This window comes from Balaenoptera ricei, chromosome 18, assembly GCF_028023285.1.
Source record: "Balaenoptera ricei isolate mBalRic1 chromosome 18, mBalRic1.hap2, whole genome shotgun sequence".
In the NCBI taxonomy this organism is placed as follows: domain Eukaryota; kingdom Metazoa; phylum Chordata; class Mammalia; order Artiodactyla; family Balaenopteridae; genus Balaenoptera; species Balaenoptera ricei.
The window spans coordinates 1,078,782-1,100,849 of NC_082656.1; the positions used below are offsets into that span (position 1 = coordinate 1,078,782).

The following is a 22,068-nucleotide window of genomic DNA, read 5'->3' on the forward strand; positions in this document are numbered from 1 at the left end:
CACCGCAACAAAGAGTAGCCCCCGCTCGCCGCAATTAGAGAAAGCCTGCGTGCAGCAACAAAGACCTAACGCAGCCAAAATTAAATAAATAAATGAATTTATTTAAAAAAAAAAAAAAAAGAAAGAAAGCAGGAATAGCAATATTAACTTCAGACAGAACAGAAATCAAAGTGAGGAAACTTATTAAAAAAAAAAACAAACTCTTAAAAATGTCTTTAAATTCATATCAGAATGTTTTATTCATTATTCAAAAATAATTGGGATATATCATGTTGTGTTTTGTATTTGGCCAAATTGAATTTTAACATTAGATGTGGGGAGAGGGGAGCGGAGAGGGACAAGGTAGGGGTAAGGGATTACAAGGTACAAACTACTATGTATAAAATAAATACGATACAAGGATGTATTGTGCAGCACAGGAAGTATAGCCAATATTTTATAATAACTATAAATGGAGTATAATCTATAAAAATTTTGAATCACTGTGTTGTACACTTGAAACTAATACTGTAAATCAATTATACCTCAATTTGAAAAAAAAGAGAAGTGAGGAGAGCATTAAATTATTCCCTAGTCTTTTATTCCTTCAAATTTTGTTTTTCTCAGAAATTTTTAGTAGTAGTCTTTAGAAATTCTGGTCATGTTTATTTTAGAAAAGAAATTCATTTCTTTTTAAGGGAAAAAAAAGAAAATAGATTTCTTTTTTACTTTCTTTTTAGTTGAAGTCTAATTGTTCAAACACAAGGTCAAAAATTGCCTCTTGGATACTAAATTTGCAGGCCTAAGCCTAGGTTTCTAAGCCTTAGGTACTAAGTATAAGATATGGCAAAGGTAATAAAAATGTTTAAAATAGAATGCTGTGGTCTTTACCCAAACTGGTGAGGTGGTTCTTATAAGAATGTCTAAATAAAGGTGTGAGTTAATTGAAGGACTCTAAATTTAAATTTCCTAATATAAATTTGACAGATAATAATGAAGGAAATTGTATATATGCTATTTTTAATAATAAAGATGATCTAATCAAATGTCAAAAAGTAATTGAAAGATAGTACAGATATGTAGCTTAGCTTTATAAAACTGTTTGGCCATCACAGATTATTTTTGTTTCATCTCTAATTTCACATAATTTATTTCTTTTACAGGCCCACACAAGTGAAATGGCAGCTGATGGTAGCTAGTTGTTTTAGAAGAAGTGGTAAATGCTTTAATTTTATTCACTTTAATATGTGTTGCTTGCTTCTATCTTTTAGGTAATTATGCATATAAATGTGTTCCTATTGTAGATTTATTTATTAAGATTAACTTTTGATAAGTACACATATCAAGCATTATATGAAAGACACAGTGGTTACTACGTACAGATAAAAGTTACGTTTACTAACCCGCATCCCCTGCATTGGAAGCAGGGAGTCTTGACCACTGGGCCGCCAGGGAAGTCCCATCTAGTCACCTCATTCTAAACATCCTGTGTGCTCTGCCCAATGTGTGAGCCTCTCACACCTGAAAAGCTGAGGAGAGCCCAGAACTGGGGCCGCAGGACTTGATTTTGTACAGCAGATGTCACTAGTCATCCTGGTTGTGTTTTCAGTGACTGTCTTTATCCTGTCCTGTGCTGCTGGCCTGTTCTGCAGTGTCAGTGTGTTAATGGTTTGGGACTAGCCATGAAGTGAACGATACTGTTAAAATATCAAGATTAAACAGGAGATAAATGTTAACACTGTGGTTAAAATGTTTAGTGTAGTTAAAATAACATGCTAATGTAGTTAAGTGTGAAGAATGCAGTCCCTCTTATAGAGCAAACAGATGTCCAGGAGGAGAACTCCCTTACCCAGGGAAGCGTGAGCTGTGACCACCGGCAGCAGTCCCCGCCGTTTCTTAGGGCCCTCTGTCCGCCTCCGAGAGCCCCTCAGGTGGCAGCGGGACACAGGTGCGGTGTGGCCTCAAGTCATTTTGAGGGTTGGTCTCTAATGTTACCGTGTTTCCTGTTGGCGGGAAGACCTCGCTGTATACACATTTTATTTACGTCAGGGCGAGTCTGAGTTGCCTGCGTGCGTTTAGCGCCTGTCCTGTGACGCGCGTGCACGCGTGTGTGTGTGCGTGTGTGTGTGTTCCTCGGGTTTGAGCGCTGAAGCGCAGGCGAGGGGAAGAGCAGCCACCTTAGCCGGCCCGGCTGTGCGCTGGGTGCTCCGGTCTCCGTCTTGTTCAGCCTCCACCCCGACGCTGAGGCCGGCGGGCCACCCCCTTGTACAGGAGGCCCAGACGTAAGGGCATAACTCTTTCCTGAGATTTTAGCAAAGGTCTTTGATCCAAAATTCATTTTTCCTATTCTTTGCTGCCATGTGAAGCTAAATTATTTTATTACAAAACAAAATGCTTTCTGTAAACTTATTAATGTTTGAAAATAAAAACTGCAAAACAAGTTATTTTTCATCTTTTCCAAGTGAATAACGTTGAAATTAATGTTATTACTTCGTTTATTTTAAGAAGTAGAACTAAATTTCAACCATTTACTTCCGCTCTACCCCTTTTTCAGATTTATTTTATCTGTACATTTTCTTCCAGAAGTTATATTGAGGGACCTCCCTGGCGGTCCAGGTGTTAGGACTCCACGCTTCCACCGCATGGGGCACAGGTTTGATCCCTGGTCGGGGAACTAAGATCCCACATGCTGCACAGCCAAAACAAACAAACAAAAAACAGAAGTTATATTGGGAATGGTTATTTATGCCTATGGCAAACATGAAAGTCATCCTTCTAAACCAATGAAATGGTGCCAGCATATTGAATTTAAATTAGTATTTTGCTGAATCCTGTTAATTTCTATAATCTGCTAGTATGTTTGTTTTTTCTCCTTCACTTATAGGTAACTACCAAAAAGCATTAGATACTTACAAAGATATTCACAGAAAATTTCCAGAAAATGTTGAATGTAAGTGAGCCTACATTTTGTAACTTTGAAAGTATAGGTTCTCACATTTTATGTCCTAATATGTAATAATTACCTTTGCTACAGTAATTGCATACATAGATACCAACCTATAATTTGTGGTACATATGTTTAAATATGTGGTTATAGGATCAGAAAATTTGACTATGCAAGTACACATTTTTATAGAATTTAATTGTTGATGGATTTAAATGTACCACTGAATTCTCTTCAGTAGTAAACAGATCTATATTTCAAAGCTTTATGAAATTTTAAGAATAAATTTTGGTTTATTATTTTTTAAAGTTCATAAACTGTGGTATTTTATAGAAAAGGCATTTTATTTCTTTAAAAAAATTCTTTTTTATAAATTTATTTATTTTATTTTATCTTTGGCTGCGTTGAGTCTTCGTTGCTGCACGCAGGCTTTCTCTAGTTGCGGCGAGTAGGGGCTACTCTTCGTTGTGGTGCGCGGGCTTCTCATTGCAGTGGCTTCTCGTTGCGGAGCACGGCTTTCTCATTGCAGTGGCTTCTCGTTGCGGAGCACGGCCTTCTCATTGCAGTGGCTTCTCGTTGCGGAGCACGGCCTCTAGGCGCGCAGGCTTCAGTAGTTGTGGCACGTGGGTTCAGTAGTTGTGGCTTGCAGGCTCTAGAGTGAAGGCTCAGTAGTTGTGGCGCACGGGCTTAGTTGCTCCGCGGCATGTGGGATCTTCCCGAGCCAGGGATCGAACCCATATCCCCTGCATTGGCAGGCAGATTCTTAACCACTGTGCCACCAGGAAAGCCCTAGAAAAGGCATTTTAAACCATCCATTTAATTATAACTTTTTGAGACTGAAAAAATACCTTTAGAGTTTATGATAATAGAACATTAATAATCTTGCTGATACTGGTGGCAAATTAATTTTAAAACATTATATGTAACTTATTTCCCTTTTATAAAGTTGGCTTTGTATAAAATATTCAGTTCTTCCAGTCTTATTGCACAGTAGATTTGATGCAACTTGAAGTAACAGTGTTACAGTAACAGCAACAAGATCAGGATCCGGAAGAGTACAAAATAACCACATTCATAGGTCTCACATTCTCACTAAACTATACATGGCCCCGAGTAGCTTTGTGACTAAAGGAGGAGAGCAGATACAGTTGGTTTTATAATCTGTACTATTTATAAGGAAATAAAAAGTAATTCTTTGGGAAGAAGAAAATCCTTTCAACTCTTCAGTCGTGTCGAGACACAGAGGAGAGTAGATAAAAGGTCACTGGAAGATGTCATAGCTCCTAGCTTTACTAACATCCCTCCAACAAATCATGTGTTTGAAAAGACCGTTTTGAATGTTGTCCTTCAGTGACCGTGCACACAAAACAGCACATTTCAGTGAAAACAGGTCTTTTCTGGGCCACGTTTTCAGTGGCGCAGCCTGGTCCGGGGGTTAGACGTGCTGCATGTTCCTTCAGTAATATTTTTCTCAATTTGACTTCTGTGAAAGCAGAGAGCTCAGAATTATGGCCTTTGCTAAGAGCCTAAGGGCGAGGAGTTTTGTAATGCTGGTCCGATGTGGGTCCGTTAGCTCACAGCAGTTTCCAAATGCCAGTCAGAAAACAGGATACATGGGAATTACTTGTAAAACCTGTAAAAACTACAAATCTGTAGCCCAACCTACAGAGATTCTCATTCACGTTTGCAGTGGACCCAGATATCTGATTTTTCCTATTTCTTTTTTTTTTTTCTCATCTATTTATTTTCCTATTTCTTTTTTAACAGCTTTTAATGTGATTCTTAACTTCAGTCACATTGGGGAACTGATACTTTAGAGATGAAATGAGAGCAGTAATAGCTTTTGGGGAGTGGAAACCCAACAGTCTGCTGGGCAGAGTTTCTCAGCTTCGGCAGCACTGACATTTGGGATCGGATAATCCTGTGCTGTGGGGCCATCCTGTGGATTCTAGAATGTTCTAGCAGCATCCCTGCGCTCCACCCACTGGGTGCCAGGAGCACACTTCCTGTTATGACATTGTCGGGTGTCCCCTGGGGATGCAGCTGCTGCCGGTTGAGGACCACTGCAGTAGCTGCAGCACCTCCGCACTGGACAACAAAGGGAGCACCTCCAAGCAAGGCCACTTTTCTTTCTTTAAAGAGAGTTTAAGATTCACTGTAAAAGTTGAATGATTGGGACTTCCCTGGTGGCGCAGTGGTTAAGAATCCGCCTGCCAGGGCAGGTGACACGGGTTCGAGCCCTGGTCCGGGAAGATCCCACATGCCGCAGAGCAACTAAGCCCGTGCGCCACAACTACTGAGCCTGTGCTCTAGAGCCCATGAGTCACAACTACTGAGCCCGTGCGCCTAGAGCCCGTGCTCCGCAACAAGAGAAGCCACCGCAATGAGAAGCCCGTGCACCGCAACGAAGAGTAGCCCCTGCTTGCTGCAACTAGAGAAAGCCCGCATGCAGCAACGAAGACCAAACGCAGCCAAAAATAAATAAATTTATTTTTTTTAAAAAGCGTTTAAAAAAAAAAAAAGTTGAGTGATTATCTGTGCCATGGGGAATGTCCAAGGTACTCTGGCCTGTTTAATTTTCAAAACAGGTGTAATCAGTAGTCTACCTTATGGTAGCATAGGAAAAACACTTGCACTCATGTAAGGTCTCACTTTGAGCAGAGTACTTTTCTGATGAACCCAAAGGGTGATTTAATCTTAAAATACATTCTTCAGTTATCAAAAATTGACCTGCTCCATAGAGTTACAGGTGACATGCTAAATTTCAGAGGATATCTACCGAAAACAGTGGGCTTTATTTTACATTAAATATTCCTAAGCCACTCTTTCCAAGGATGGGTAGATAAGAGAGATAATTGAGTATTATTTATAGAAAATATAAATTACCTTCTTACTGTGCATTATCAGGGTAAATGTATACATAGGCAATTTACACAGTAGTAATGTGTGACATTTTAGATTATTTTAGTACCATTACTCTTGTAATACGTTAATGGTCATGAATTAGTCACTAACTTACAAATTCTTATGGGGTGACTGCAGTGCTGGTACACAGTACTGTTCCTGCCCTGTGGGTGTGGCAGAAAACAAGACAGACCAGAATCCTGGCCTCCTGGAGCTTGGATTCTAGTGGGAAGAAAAAGACAATAAACAAGTATATAGTATGTCAGGAGTCGTAAGTGGTATAAAGGAGAAGCAGATGAGGAGATAAAGGCTTGGGTTATAGATGCTGTGGTCTCTCCTGAAGGGCAGGTGGGCAGAGTCCCTCTAAACCCTCTTCCAGGGAGGTCAGTTCTCAGAGGGCCAGGAATACAAAGTGTAGTGATTTTTCAAGAGAAACAAACACTGTTTGTGAGCAGCATTCCTACCCGGGTCCCAGAAGACTGAGTTTATTGATTTATTGTTCTTTGAACACTATGGATAAATACTTTTCTAAAAATATTTTTCATAATTTAGGTCTACGTTTCTTGGTTCGTCTCTGCACAGATATTGGATTAAAAGAAGTTCAAGAATATGCAACAAAACTCAAGAGATTGGAAAAAATGAAAGAAATCAGGGAACAGGTATGTCATGTGAGCCGAAAACTGCTGTCAATTTTGAAAATGTCAGCCTTCTGTAGCTCAGCTGAGTGACGTCTGGGCTTCTGTCAGTGAAATTAAGTTGCAGTTATTTTTCTGCTGTGGCATAAAAGGAGGAATAACTAAAACTCTAGTTTTAGGATAAAATTCAGTCAAAATCTAGTTCCTAATCAGAGAAAGTGCAATAGATTCAGTGTAGTTTTTAGTGGAAATCTACTAATAGACTAACAATTGTAATTTCCCCGGTACAAAATAGCTGCAGGTTAATTTGTAGACGTAACTTCTTAGCTACATTAGCATGTTATTTCAGTGTCAGCTGGAGAGTCTCGTGGCCTGTGGAAACCAGGAGACAGTCACTTGCCTACAACAGCAGTTCGTTGGGCTGCTCTGTTGCATCGTAGGGCATGGCTCTGAGGATTGCTGATACAGAGGCTTCAGGTGTATTTCTGTGTTCCCTGAAGTGTTTTACTTCTGTGAGAGAATAATCCCTCCTGTGTTTGAGCCTAGAATATTTAAAACTTTAACATGATTTCTGAGTATCCGCCTTTCATAGAAAGAAAATTCTTTAAGCTTAAGCTTTTTCAAGAATTTAATTACCTTGGATAATTAAATCTATCGTATTTGCTTTCAAAATGTGGTTATCTTGTTTTTGCTTTGAAGATGTGACCTGATTGTTTTATTCTCTTTTTTAAATTATCAGTTGTAAAAGCATTATGAGCATGACCTAGATCTTTACCTTAAAAATCCTATAAAACATCAAGTTGGTATTAAAATGCCACTGCTAAGGTATATAGTTACAACCTGCTGTGAAGACCAGCTGAATACCACGTACCAATTGCTAATTTAATTAGATAACTGTGTGAAAGTTTTGTAAAATTAAACTAGTACAAATTGGAAGTTCAAATTATCATAATTATCATCATAATTACTATTACATTTGTTTTATTAAGAAGAATCAAAAAGAAGTATCTATTTCAAACCGTGAAATTCTTTGGAGCTCAAAACTAGTTCTGTGAAGTTACTTAGTGTAGAACCGTGGGTGCATCTGGAAGTCTTCAGACTTCGTAAGTTTAAGCATCAGTGGTTTGTCACGAACGGTGACTGAACAGTGCACATGAGCTCAGGCAAGTTCTGGATCCTGCATGGGGTCCATGTGCTGACCCTGCAGCCGAGTGGGAGTGGGCCTCCCGGCCGGACGCCCCCCACCCCAGTGAGGAGCCAGGAGCCTTCTAGCTCCTGCTTCCGGGGGCCGCACTCAGGCTTTAGGAAACATGGATTCCGAGGACTCCTGGGAAGTGAACTTGAGGGGTCAGGTCGAGACCTGTGCCCGCCACGCACCCTCCTCAGAGCCCCTGCCAGCCCCTGCCCTCCTTGAATCTAGACAGCCTGGGCCGCTACAGGTGCTCCTCTCCTTCTGACGTGGCAGCCCCCCCCACCGGTTCCCCCCCCCCCACCCCCCACCCCCCCCCCCCGCCGCACCCGACTGCAACCCCTGTCCTGATTGTTCTCTTTTGCTCATGGGGGCTTGTGATTTTACTGTTGTAAATGAGTATCGAATGTCATTGAAACGGCTTTTCCTTTCTAATGACTACTCAGCCTCTTGATTCCTCTTCATCACAGTATTTGTGTATTCGGTGAACATCGTCAGCTTTTGTCTGTGTCTCTCATAGACCTGACCTCTTATTCTTATGTTGTACTCGCCATGGTGTAATTAAGGACACTTAGTAAGCTCAGACGAGTTACAGTTGATGCGTTTAAATTACGCAGTGCTTACCTTACTGGCTTACCCAAGTGAGCGCTGTGTCACTGTGCTCGAGCAGTGTCTCTCTTCCTAATGCCTTATCACTGCCGCACTGCACTGTGCCTGCATCACTCAGATACGTCCTCTCGTCCCAGTCATTCCTTCGTCTTCCTTTAAGTCACAGCCCTTATCCACAGAGCACTTTCTTTCTGTTTCCTTGAGATCAGTTTCTCCATTGTTCTTTGGGACTGCTCATTAAATCTTACATAAAGAGAAACATTTTCTTGATGTTTTCTCACTTATATTTTGCTTATGAACACAAAATTGAGGGGGAAATTAGTGGAAAAGGTCAGTCCTGGGAAGGAGAGCAGAGGCTTACAGAGAAGGAGTCCTGTGGGTCCGAGAGCAGCCTTCTCGGGAAATCGCTGGGTGTCCCCGTGCATTTGTCTAGATTGTGAGCCGTGGGGCGGGCACCCTGTTTCCTGGCTGTGTGGTGCATGAGACGCTATTCGTTATGAAACAAAATGTTGCAAATAAACGCCTGAAGTAAGGATGCTATCCTTTTCTAAATTTGAACTTAAAACTTCTTGTTACTCTTCCTGTGTGTCTCCTGTTTAGAATCTGTCTCGATGCAAAAACTTAACGTTTTTCCTTCATAATTAGGATTTCTTCATAAAATCATTGCCGAGGCCTGTGTAATACCTGTTGTACAGATATATCTTGATTTCTTTGAATATTTCCACATGGTTAGGTATCTTTTTTCCAGTTGGTGACTTTCTAGTCTGTCTAGCTTTCAGGTGTTCCTTGCTAAAGCTCTCTGAGTGTCTGTAGTTGAGCTCGTCCATATTGTTAGCTGGAGACGTTTGGGAACCAGCCACAGGGTTGAGACCAGGGATGTCCTGGATAATCACGCCACACCTTTACCTGAGCTGCTGGAAGGAATGCAGAGCTGAGCCCCTGTCTTTACCCTGTCCTTGCCCCTGCCAGTGCTGACGGTGGCAGAAGTTTGGCAGCAGAAGGAAAAGAAGTGACGAGGCTGGGTGGCCTTTCCTGGTCTCCCTGCTCTGGCTGCAGTTTCCCCTCCTTCCCCCTGATGGCGTCTGCTCAGCTGGGCATCAGCGACCGGCAGCGGCAACGCCCAGTGCGTGATGAGCACGGGCCCGCTCTAGCCCTTTGCATGTACTGGCTAATTCAATCGTCACAGGAGTCCTACGCCATGATGTTGGATGTGGTTTTATTATTACTGTTCTTTAAGATGAGAAACCTGAGGCCCGTGGTTGCAAAGCAACTTTCTCCAGGTCACACAGCTGTTGGGGGGTAGGCCTCGGATTCACATCCGGGAAGGCCAGCTTCTGAGTCCAGGCTCCTGACTGCCATGCCCTGCTCCCTTACGGATAGTAGAGAAAAATGATGATGCGACCAATTACTTTCAGTGGGTGTATAGTCCTTCCTTTTCTGCATCCAGGACGTTGGTAGCTCACTCCATGAGCTAAACGAGAATGCACCTCTGTGAGCTCACTCTGATTCGATCAGAGCTCGGGCCTCAGAACAGTGCTCTCCAAGTGTGGCCTGTGGACCCTCAGAGCCTCAGAATCGCCTGGGCTTCTTACAGTTACAAAGTCTTGGGCCTCGCCCCAGACTACCCCAACCCCAGAATTAAAATCTCTGGGTATGGAGTCCAAGAATCTGTGTGGTTTTTAAACAAGTTCTCAAACGCATTTTTTATTCACAGACCTTCAAGAAAGAAGCACTGGTGTAGTGTTACGCTCCCAAAGGGTTACCTTCAAATGATCAAACACCAGCTCAGGATACAGAATCTGCTTTAAGGGGAAAAGCAAACACAAAATAAATCAGGCCATGGATTTTTAAACACTGTTTTGAAATGGAAAGGGATTTGTGTAGACCTAAGAAGGAAAGAGAAACAGATTCAGGATTATGTGGACCGGGATCATGGACCTCCCCAGGCCCCTAGCTCCTACCTTAAAGCACTAAAGCTGGAAATTCATTTCTCTGGACTGACTTTTCAGAGAAGTGCGTCCTCTTCTGGAACACTTACGGAGAAGGAGGCTGTTCTCCCCTTTGTGCTGGGGGCCTGTGTTCCTGGGCGGGGAGGGAGCTTTGTGCCCTGTTTGCAGAGCCGTGGCAAACAGTCCCGGGCGTGGGGTGGAGCTGCCCCCCAGCAGTGTTGGGTTTTAAGAGACAGTTCGAGTTTCCGCTTCGCTGAACAGAAGAACATTAGCTGCAAGGAACTCTTCAAACTTCATTGCACGAATGGAAGAGAGCAAAATGGGAAGACAGGAGTTGAAGGCTGAGTATTTTAAATATGACAAGGAAGAGAAAAATACCAGCCCAAACCAAAGAGGATTAAGGGACAAAAAGAAACGATTAGGAGGGAGGAAGAAGATGGGGAAACAGATAGTTTACAAAACACAAAGTTTTAATTGCTCATTCACAAATGAAGTACATTAATAATTTATTCCTTTTTAAAAATCGAATTTCTAAATTTTCACAATATTCAAAAGGAGAATTCCTCTCCCAGTATTTGCCATTTTCCCCCCAAAGAAATCAAATAATTTCAAGAAATTCTTTCTTTGGCCAACTTAAAATAATATGTGACATTCAAAACTAATGTAAAATATAGTTGGTACTTATGCTCAAATTTCCAGTTATTGCCAGAAGCTAGTTGAAGTAGAAACCCTTTTGGTCATAGTTCTTAAAAGGAAAAAGATTCTGTATGAAGATCTCATAAAGGCATAGCTTTAAATGAACTGTGAAGGAAAAATGCAAAATTTTTAAAGTTTACGTATGTAATGAAAGCTGCAAGAATGTTTTGCCCATTTTGTACGTTACTGCATTTATAAAGTTCAACAAAAACACAGAAGATAATTTATATAGCATTCATCCTTGGTATCAAGTGTGTGGTGATTTGGGCCTTGACGTTTTCCAGGGTGAGGCTCCCGCGACGCTTTGGTTAAAGGCCGTGGAGTCCCGCCTGCCGGCATCACCCTGCGCCAGGTCCTTGGGTCACCTGCTCAGGAGACACTTGACACGGACGAGGTGCTCCAGCTTCTCGTCACCTGGCAGGAGAGTGAGACACACACAGGTCGCCTGCTGCCCGTGTGCACTGGATGGGGTTCGGCCCGTGACCAGGGGTCCGAGTGGTCCCCGGTGGAGGTGTGGCTGGACCTCGGGGCCTGGCGTGGAGACGGGAAGGTGTGAGAGAGGTCTGAGGGCAGGGAGGTGCGGCCACGTTCGTGGGTTCTTTGGAGTTGAAGCTACAAAGAAGCGTCTTAAATTCTGTTTTCTCTTGAATTTGAAGTCAGAGCCAATCTTCTTAAGGATCCTTAACTAGGTAACAACTGCTCCTTGTTCTAAGACAAAAATCTACTTCTTACGGATGGTGGACGGAACCCTGGGCTTTCCTCTCAGTCCCGGCCAGCTCCAGACCTGGTTCTCATCAGCAAGATGAGGACAGCGTTGTCGGCTGGCCTTCCCAAGCCGTCCGCGGCGCGCTTAGGTCCGTCCCAGTCTGTCCCCGACATGGCTAGAAAATGACCACATACTTGGATGTCAGAGACGTCAAATCGCTGCGGGAGTTTGCAGCCGTCACCCTCGGATCCTGTGACCGCTGTCCCCCGGGGGCGGGTGACAGTGTGACAGTGTGGGGCTGCGCGGGTCCTGGCGACTCTGACTGACCCCTGCCGGAGAGCAGTGTCGTGTGTTCGCGGCGGGGAGAAGACACTCTCCCAGCACTTCCCTGTTTAATTTTTCCATCATTTTGTTTATATCTCCTTTACTCCTCTTCTCTTTGTACCTTCTTCTCTCATTTTTTCCCCAAAGTGGGAATGGCATCTTTTTTTTTTTCATATTATTGAAAAAACAAATGTTATTCTAAAAATACAGGTAGATTACTTTTGTAAGTAACATTTTAATTCAAATAAAAATGTGTTAAGGAAAAAGTGAAAATCATTCAGCCACGACTTTGAGATCACTGTTAGCATTCTGACATTTCATCATCCCAGGCATTTTTACAAATATATACAAACATATATCAATACGTTTTTTAAATGGGACTTTTTTTTTTTTAAACAAAAGTGGATTTTTATAAAAGTACTGTCTTGTGACCTGAGTTTTCCCCTCACTTAGGAAGATAACCTGGGCAGCTTCCCATGTCAGCAAAGGCAGGCCTGTGTCGTTTTTTGCCCCTTCCTGTGGCTGTTTGACGTGTCAGTGTTGCCATGATGAGAATCTTCTGTCAGTCCCGCTTCCGTACCTCACGCCCCTGCAAGTGAGTCCGGATTCCTGGGAACTTTATGAGGTGTTGAAACTCTGAGAAGGCGGCAGTGTCTCCTGCTGAGAACAAAATGTGACACTGCAGTGCGCCTGTGTCCCTGGGCCTGTGGTCCGCCCCCGGCATTTGCTGTTTGCACCGGCCCCTCTCAATAAGTTGTTATTGTTGTGCCTACTTTATTTTCAGAGTTTCAAGTTCTCTTTCTCCAGAAGGTTCCCCCAAACTGGACCTCACCTTGACCCCCTCCAGTCACGCGGCCGAAGCATCCCTCCCCGAGACCCTCACGGACATGGTGTGAATGTAGTGGACACTTTGACCTTTCCACCCTGCGTGACAGAGCCCCGCTCGGTCATCCCCTCCCTGTCCCTTTAGTTCCCGGGGCTCCGGGGGCGGTGGCGGGGCCTGACCCTTTGAGGGCTCCCCTTCCTTCTGTCCCCTGAAGGCCCCGCGACCCGGCCTCTGTGGGTGGATGGTCTGAGAGAAGACTTGGCCGAGTCTCCACAGGTCACATTGCTTTAAACTTAGAACCTGATCAAGCCTATGTGCTGGTAAACGTTCTGGTCTCACTTGTGACATTGCCGTCTCTGTAACCTCCACGCGGACTTGCTGCTTCGGCTGCTGTGGCGATGGGGACACAAGACTGATGACGGTGGGGTTTATTGATTTCCAGTGGCAAATGGGTGGAAGAGGACGAGAACCCTGACCTCCGCCCACAGACGAGTGAGTGGAGTCGCGGGGGCCTCGGGGAGTGAGGGGGGCTGGCCGGAGGAGCCGGTGGAGCCGGGGGACGAGCCCACGAGGAGGAGGCCACACCGGGGAGGGGGCGTGCGGTCCCGGGCCCAGGAAGACGGAGTCTGAGCCCACGGCGGGTGCCGGTCCACTCGGGTCCATGGGGCTCGGCTGAGTCAGCCGGCTCTGGGTTCTCCCGGGGGCGAAGCAGGCCACGCGGGGACCTGGGGGTCTTGATGCAGACGTGCTTGCCATGGCAGGGGGCTTCCAGGCTGGAAAAAAGCAAGGGCGTGACGGGGTGACTTAGGCAAAGGCGGGTGAGAGCCAAAGCATGGGAAGGTTCTAGACGGGCGCAAGGACAGTGTGACGGGGCCACGGTCATCGCCGCACGTGCTCACTTTCCTAGGTTGTCCTGTGCTAAGCTTACAGTTTCTTAGATCTTTTCCCACATTTGATTTGGAAAAAAGTTTCAAGTTATATGGACATTTGTCTTTATGAGTGTAATTATTTTATCATTCATTGTCTAGGTCTTATAGATACGCTGGCAATTATTAATCTATGGATAGATGAAAACCAAGTTCTGAAATAAAATCTGATTAGAGATATTAAAATATTTTGTTGCATCATTTTTAGATTTTCTTTTGTTTGTGAAGGCAGAGGGAGAGATGGAGTTCTGGGGAGATTTCTTTTTAATAGAAAAAACTCAAGCATGTTTATATATATTTGAAGGTCCTAAGTTTTAGGAGAGTGTTTCATTTTACAGAAATGAGTCTTTTTTTTTTGAATTTTATTTTATTTATTTTTTATACAGTAGGTTCTTATTAGTTATCTGTTTTATACATATTAGTGTATACATGTCAATCCCAATCTCCCAATTCATCCCACCACCACCCCACCCCCCTGCCACTTTCCCCCACTTGGTGTCCATACATTTGTTTCTCTACATCTGTATCTCTACAGAAATGAGTCTTGAATCATTGAAAAAAATTGTTTTTTCTTCCTAGGAGACTACAATGTCAGTAATCCCATCCGTGACCTGATAATTTATAAATATTTGGGGAGTTGTCGGGGTTGGGGGAATAAATGGTGTCCTTTGAATTAATGATGAAATTATGTTTACGTTATTGAAGATCTAAATAAGATACCAATCTGTGTTAAGAAATTTCAATCCAATTGTAAATAGTTGTCAAAAGCCGTCTGTGTCTGCTCACTGACTACCCTCTTCTCCAAACAAACCATTATTCATACAAGAGCCTGGAGTCAGCGTTTAATCAAAAGCTCTAACTTAGGCACAGCACAGCGTGACCGTTCAATGTAAAAATAAACCTAAGAATGTCACAGTTTGAAGATAATTCTCATGTCTTAAGGGTGAGTTGGTGTCTAAGAAAGTAGACTGTTGGGCAGATCTTAGGTACTTTGTGAGATTTAACAGTGCCTTTATTGTGGAAGTTGACTTTCAAAACCCTGTTGTCCTTTAATCATGTCAAGTGGGGCTAAAGCAGAAATAGCCCATTTGCAAGGTCCCCTTCTCCCTCCACCCCTTCAGCTACTGCGTTTAAGACCTGAGCTTTCACATCTGGGAAATACTTGGTTTTTAAGTTGTTTGCAGAAGCAAGGACGACCCTGCACTTTGAGGCCTGAGTGCCGTTCGCGTGTCTGTAGGACTGGTTGCCCTTCTCAGGGTTTCCCCCTTACTTACAAGGCAGCCCGGGCCTTCCTCCTGCGGGGCCGACTCAGGGGCCGCTCCCAGTGAGCCCAGCCTCGGGAGGCAGGGCGGTAAGGCCTAAGGGACGCACAGTTTAACGTGTGTTTTAGAAATCGGTTCTTGGTTATTGTTGACCTTGAAGGACTATCATTTATTCCTGTTTTCATTACAGTACAGCTGACGTCCAGTATGTCCTTTCTAACGTGTCGCCTTCTTGCTTTAGCGCACCAAGTCTGGCAGGGACGGCAGCGGGGGTCCCCGCGGCAGGAGAGACGGGAGCGCTGGCAGTGGTGAGTGTCTCTGCCCCCCGGAGGTGCCGGTTGACAGATTTCTAGTACATGGGCTTCTAGAAGCACCTTGAAGTCATCTGAAAATGTCCTGTTTGTTTGTTTTATACACAGTAAAACCTCACCTACTCTACTTTTGTGAGCATCAGCCTGCTGTGTAATTGAGTGTAGGTGTTAGTGGGTGTTGGTTCCTGAATAAACGGACCTGTTTCTGCTAATTGATGAATAGACAGTTCACATTGGATAGATTATCACAGGTGTCCATACTAGTGGGTTTTACTGTGTCACATGTTTTAGATGTACGTTGTAAGGAGGCGCCATGGGACCTGGGGTCGTCTTACAGGATGCTGACAGACCTTTACACTTGTAGTGTAGAAGTGGTGCCGGTCTGGGCACTGGGTGGCATGGCTGTGGTCCCAGCCGTGGCCACTGCACGTCTCTGGACCAGCCACGCAAATGCTGTCGCTTTGGGCGATTCTCTGACTGCTGGGGACATTGTTACTTAATAAGAAGGTTTGTTAAGTTTTCCTCCCCTTTTTCCCCATCAACAAAATCTACCTTCTGTCTCTACTTCAGGGGATAGTAGAAGTTATATTTAGGGGAAAATGGATGGTTTTAAAGAGACTAATTAGAAAAACAAATGCTAAATTGGGATCCGTATCATGTCCACAAATAGCACCGTCGTGCAGACAGGACCCGACTTCATCCTGTTGTGTCTGTCTGTGGTCAGGAGTCACGACAAAGAGAAATGCGACCCTCGGTTTAGGGAGGCCTTCCTTTCATTCGTTCATTTATTGGATGCACGCTGGGTGCCGAGGACGTGGGGACGAATGAGACGGGGCCCCTGCCCTCAAGGAAGTCAGGATCTACTTGGAAAGACACACGAGCCCTGATCTGTTGAGGGCGCTGCCTGGCAGGGGTGGGGACGCGGCTGGGACGGAGACCATCCTCGAGGGCGGAGCTCTGCTCTCTAGGTGCGCCCAGGCGCTGACAGCCAGTGCGGTGCCTGGTCCAGCGGGACGCCTGGATTCTCCGAGGGTCAGTCCCGCTGCTCCAGCAGAACCCCCAGTCCTGGCCTGGGTCCCTGGTCCCAGGGACCATCACCCAGAGCTTGCGAAGTTGGCAGGGCGGCCCTGAGCCTGGGTCCTGCGTGTGCCAGGGCCGCCCCTCATCTCCCCCCCTCTGCCCCTCCCCGCCCCACGCGTGTGGGTGGCCCTCCATCCAGGTCCTGGTCTGGAGACCTGTCCCGGCAGCTCTCCGTCCCTTGTCCAGCGGGGCCACCTGCGGTGGAATTCAGCATTTTGCGGAGTTTAGAGAAGTATGTATTGTGGTGCATTAGCCACGTACCCTGTACCTCCCCTGGGGAGCATCTCCGAGTCAAAGGAGTCTCACTACTTCAGTGCAGCGTGAATATTCACACTAAGGATAAGTAATGGCCCAGAATAGCTGCAGGTCAAGTCAGGTTTTATTCTTGACGTGAAGTTGTGTTGCTGCCTGGAAAGCTGGCTTTAGATCTCTTTGGAATTTGGATTGTCGTTGAGGGGCTATGGGCCTGCGTCTACCAAAAGCGTGGAAGCACCTCGGGGAGGGTCCGGGCAGCCCGCCGCTCTCGCTCGCCTGCCCTTAGGAAGCCCGCCAGGCGGCCGAGGCGCGAGCCCTTGACCTGCGCGCCCCTTGAAGGAGCAACCCCCAGGGAAGCGTCAGTTACTTACTGAGTTCCAGGACCAGACGCAGCACCGTCTAAGGGTCCTCCACATCCTGCTGAAAACCTTGAGCTCAGAGTAGCCAAGCGGTCCCTAACGCACACCCATCACCAAGCCTGCCCTCGGTCCGCAGGGCCTGCCCTGGTCACCGTGGGCTTGTGAAGTGTCGCTGAGGCCCCCGGGGGTCCTCACGTTCAGGGTCCACTTGGGAGACTCCAGCCCTCCGAGCGAGGTGTCCTGAGAGCTGCCGGTGCTGAGCCGGAGCCCGGAGGACGGTGTCCACCCAGAGAGTGGCCCCCGGCCCGCCTCCCAGGTGCCACCTCGCGCAGAGGAGGGCGCCTCCTGGGCCAGCCTCCCCGCCACTGCCGTTTCTCTCTTAGTAAGTTTTCCTTTCTCCCATCCAGCGCGTTGCAGCCCAGCACAAACAGGCAGTCCTGGGGCACAAACACGCTTCTTGGAGCCAAAGCTCTGGCCGCGGGCCTTGCAGGCCAGGGGTTGTGGGCCTGGCTCTGGGGCGGGTTTAAAGCAGCTCCCGGCTCCCGGGGGGCTTGCCTCTCTCTCTCTACACTTGCCCTTTTGTTCCTCGTTTCCCATCATCGCCAACACCCCACTTCCTCCCAGGGCCCCTCCCTGTCCCCGGAGCCTGGCTCTCGGTCCGCCTCCAGCTCGCCCAGGCCGGGGGCCGGCCCGCCCAGCTTTGGGGTCTGAGCCCGCCGGGCTTCCTCCTTGCTTCGCCTCGCAGCCCCCCGGAGCGCCCTGGGCAGCGTCCCCTCCCCGCCCCCCGCAGCCCCCCGTGGGCCGAGGTCGCTGGCCATCCCTCGGGCCTCTGGAGGAGCTCCCAGCACGACCTGCGTGTTGAAGGGTGCCCGGGGCCCACCACCTTCCACCTCTGCCCCGGGAGACCCAGCGGCGCACGTCTCAGCCCGGCACTCTCTGGCGCTCTGTCTGGACGAGACCCGCAGCTCAAATAGGGGAAAGGGACAGTTTTCTATATGGATCCAGGTGAGGCCAGCCTGGAGCTGGTTAAGTATGATGTGTTAAAATTAAGTGCAGTGCCTACAACTAGGTTTTTAAAAGTGTTGCCTAGGAGAGAACACCATAGGAAACATGTCATCATAGTTATTCGTTTGTATAACATGACTGTTTCTGAAATGCCTGAGGGCCCTTGAAAACTGTTCTTCTTTTGTGCATCAGACTGGTCTCACTGCAGCCTGGCCTCTCTGTTAATTTGCTGATTAACCTCAGCGCCCTTCCTCACGAGGGGTCCTCAGATTTGAGTGTGTAGCAGAGTCACTGGGAAGGCTGGTTAAAACAGACCCGAGCCCCCATCCCCAGTGACGGGCCCGGGGCCCTGTGTTTCTGACCAGGTCCCAGCTGCTGCTGCTGGTCCTGGGACCACACCTGGAGAACCACTGCTGTATCTCAAAGGAGAGAATGCAGATTACATGCAGCCTCGTGTATGTAAAAGGTCACCGCCACTACTACCACCAAACCCACGTTCACGTATGTGGCAGTCTCTGGTCACCCAGCCTCCGGGCTCCGTCACCCACAGGGGGTTCCCCCCGGGAGGTGGTGTGAGACCCGCCTGCACACGCCGGTGCTGGCCAAACAGTGTGTTATTATTATCACTTACACAAATCACACTAGGAAGCAGCAGCGTTTGCTTTAGAGCTTTGCAGGATTTTCAGTACTTTAGTTTGTTTTTTACAGAATAAGCTTAAAATGAAATGAACTTGTTTTAAGTACTTGAAATAAAAAATGCATTACCCTTAAATGCAAAATTTTGGCTTCAGGTTTGAACAGCTCGGTGCCAAAACATCGGTTGAGAAAAACAATTAAATCAAATCCATGTGCACAGGCAGAGCTGAGCTCCACGAGTTCAGGGTCCACATGGCCGCCCCGTAGCGTCTGCGGGGATGGGGGGTGAGAGGGACAGCGTGTTCCCGAGGCCGGGAGCCGGACGGGTGGCCTCTCCTGCGGCCCCGTCTGCCCTTGGGGGACAGCAGGTTTGCTGACTGACTCCGTGTACTGGGTTATGAAGGTTTCGTGTTAAAATTGTGGTCGTTTACCGTGTGTGATACTTAATGGTTTATTGCGTTTTTCAGTCTAATTTTTATTCTGTCTTGGGTGTGAACGTCTCTTATGCACTATTTCCATTCCATATTTGGACTCTATAATCCTTTTAAGGTTTTTCCTTAAATTGGGCCAGAATCTATCCTCCTGTGCCGGGCACATCAGACCCCTTCTGTATGCGTTCTCCAGGCATGTGAAGAGAGTTGGGGGGGCGGTGCCTGGGCCAGGCTCGCCCAGCCTCTCCCGCTCCTCACCTGCCCAGGCCTCTGGTGGCTCCCAGGCTCCACGCGGGCGACGGCCCAGCCCCTTCCCCCCACCCGCTGCCCTGCTCCGCGCCAGGGGGTGTTCGCCAGTGTCTCCAAGCACATGGTGGGAAGGGTCTGCATAAAGCCTACTCTTTTTTTTTTTTTTTTTTTCTTTCTGACTTCACTGTGTATGACGGACTCTAGGTCCATCCACCTCACTACAAATAACCCAATTTCATTCCTTTTTATGGCTGAGTATTATTCCATTGTATATATGTGCCACATCTTCTTTATCCATTCATCTGTCAATGGACATTTAGGTTGCTTCCATGTCTTGGCTATTGTAAATAGTGCTGCAATGAACATTGTGGTACATGACTTTTTTTTTTTTTTTTAAATTCACGTTCTTTTATTTATTTATTTATTTATTTATGACTGTGTTGAGTCTTCGTTTCTGTGCGAGGGCTTTCTCTAGTTGAGGCAAGTGGGGACCACTCTTAATCGCGGTGCGCGGGCCTCTCACCATCACGGCCTCTCTTGTTGCGGAGCACAGGCTCCAGACGCGCAGGCTCAGTAGTTGTGGCTCACGGGCCTAGTTGCTCCGCGGCATGTGGGATCTTCCCAGGCCAGGGCTCGAACCCGTGTCCCCTGCATTGGCAGGTAGATTCTCAACCACTGCGCCACCAGGGAAGCCCCTAAAGCCTACTCTTGAGTGATGCTTTGACTATATTATAGGTTCCCAACAAGAGATTTCTTTTAAATTTCAGAAAACAAGAATTACATCCTTTGGAAATTGGCTGTCGAATGAAACAGCCTTCCTGTTTCTTGACAAATAAGTAGACTTTAAGATTCGTAATGCAGTGTGATGTTGCCCAGCGTGTTGAACACGTGTGTTGTTGTTTCTGTGTTTCCAGACGGTGGCCAGAACTGTAGTGCCGGTAGCAGAGGCGAGCGGCTCAGCGCCCAGCTCCGAGCCCTGTCCAGGACGGAGGAGCCTTACGACAGCAGCAGTAACAAGGAGCTAGGCAAGTGCCCGGGCCTGGCAGATGCGTCCACCTGGGCGTTATTAAGGGTTTTCCAGCACAGACAAAAGTTTTACATGACTTGGGAGAGCATTTCTCTTCATTCTGGGTTGTTTAGTTTTGAAGATGAGCCTCATTGGTTTCACATTTGCTGTTTTTCCCTGTTCCTCTAATGCAACCATCTGTTCTGAAACCTAGACGCCTCCTATGTGGATCCGCTTGGCCCGCAAATAGAAAGACCCAGAACTGCAGCCAAAAAGAGAGTCGACGAGGATGATTTTGCTGATGAAGAATTAGGAGATGATTTGCTTCCAGAATAATATATATTTTAATGTATTATTTATTAATTAAAGGGAAGGAATCACCTTACAAGATAATACTCATGTTAAAGTTTGGATTAAATACCCAAACTTTAATTTTGCACACTGTCAAAACTTTAAATAAGTGTATTCTGTTCTATGAGTATGGATTTAGATTTTGTTTTGCTTTTAATGGAATAAAAACGTGTGAAAATAATACTTTAGGCCAGAGACTTACGCTCTTGAAAACATTGACCCACAGTAAGAAATAGATCTTGTAGCGCTACCTAGTACCTCCACACACGTAAGTATTATTACTCACTTATTACTACAGTGTGTGCTGCTATTTTCTGTAATTTCATTGAAACAAAGTGTGAGTAATGGAAACACTATATTGATTTCATGGTTTGCAGCTTAAAAATACTGTGCTTGGACATACCCTTGATGAGTCGTTATTCAAGGTAAATTGCTTTGGAAGTTTTGCTTCATGGGGATTCCAACACTAGTAAAGCAGTTGTGTTTGGGGGCAGGAAAGTGTAGTGAGAGAAAACACCAGCCCGTGACCTTCCTGCTCTTCTCCGTGGTCCCTGCCTGCATCCCCAAGCGCCGGCAGCCTCGAGTTGTGCTTCCCGTTGAAACGCGGGGTGCGGGGTCGAAGCCAGGACTGCGTTCATCCTTCTTACGGTATGTCTGGCTGGCGGGTACCGTCCAGAGGAGTGCAGTGTTGTGCAGTCGGGAGACGTGGCTGGTCTGTAACACTTCACGAGAGAGGACGGACCCCCCACCTCATTTTACATTGTTTCCACGGCATGCACACTTCTGTTAGGTGCGGGAGAGCAAACACCAAAATCAGAGCACTTTCCCTGCTCACAGAAAAGGTTAAGATCTAAGGGGGCAGGCGTTCACCAAATACACTAAACGGCTAGTGTGTGCGAGATTCTGAGGCTAAGGTCGTGACCAAGACAGCAAGACCCTGCCCTCAAAGAGCGTAAATTCTGGCGGGGGGAGACAATGTATTTTTTTAATGGGCTTTGGGTGTTGTTAAGGGCGGCGAAGGGAGTGAAATGGAGGAGTGTCACGAGTGACAGTGGTGGAGGAGGTGAGCTGGGAAAGCCCTCCAGGGGCATTTGTGGCAGCAGCAGGAAGGTGCCTCGAGGGCAGCAGTGCCCGCGGCAGGAGGAGCGCCCGCGAGCGTCGCGGGGGGGGGGGGGGGGGGCGGTGCTGGGCGCCGGTGGGCGGGAGCGTGAAGGGCCCGGGCCCGGGGCAGGGGCGGGCCTCGTGGAGCCCAGCGCCGCCTGAGGCTTCACGCTGCCGGTAACAGCGGAGGCGCCCTTGGCAGGTTTCGCTCGGGGAGGGCGCGTGATGTGCTGTGGTCTAACCTCCGGAGCAGCGGGCCCGCCGCCCGGAGGGGGTTGGCTGGGGCGGGCGGGCGGCCTGCGTGCGGGTGGTGAGGAAGAGAAGAAAGCGCGATG

At 46.9% G+C, this 22,068-nt stretch overlaps 1 protein-coding gene and 1 long non-coding RNA gene across 13 annotated transcripts in view; both read left to right on the forward strand.

Moving 5' to 3' along the window:
* Positions 1–21,035, forward strand: part of IFT88 (intraflagellar transport 88) — a 74,959-nt gene extending 53,924 nt beyond the window's left edge. For 4 of the 12 annotated variants that reach the window (XM_059903000.1, XM_059902991.1, XM_059902996.1 and 1 more), the window contains 6 exons: positions 1,143–1,195; positions 2,864–2,929; positions 6,380–6,486; positions 15,191–15,257; positions 20,190–20,296; positions 20,492–21,035. In XM_059903000.1, coding sequence (XP_059758983.1) covers positions 1,143–1,195; positions 2,864–2,929; positions 6,380–6,486; positions 15,191–15,257; positions 20,190–20,296; positions 20,492–20,617 — 526 coding nt within the window. In that variant the 3' untranslated portion in view covers positions 20,618–21,035. Of the gene's footprint in view, positions 1–1,142; positions 1,196–2,863; positions 2,930–6,379; positions 6,487–11,189; positions 12,128–15,190; positions 15,258–20,189; positions 20,297–20,491 lie in introns of those variants that run through there. The other 8 variants (XM_059902998.1, XM_059902994.1, XM_059902989.1 and 5 more) reach the window with 5 other exon arrangements.
* On the forward strand, positions 12,385–13,247 carry LOC132352502 (uncharacterized). Its single transcript, XR_009498747.1, has 3 exons — positions 12,385–12,530; positions 12,720–12,825; positions 13,059–13,247. It is a non-coding gene; the product is annotated as an uncharacterized LOC132352502 (long non-coding RNA).
* Positions 21,036–22,068: the final 1,033 nt, after the last annotated feature.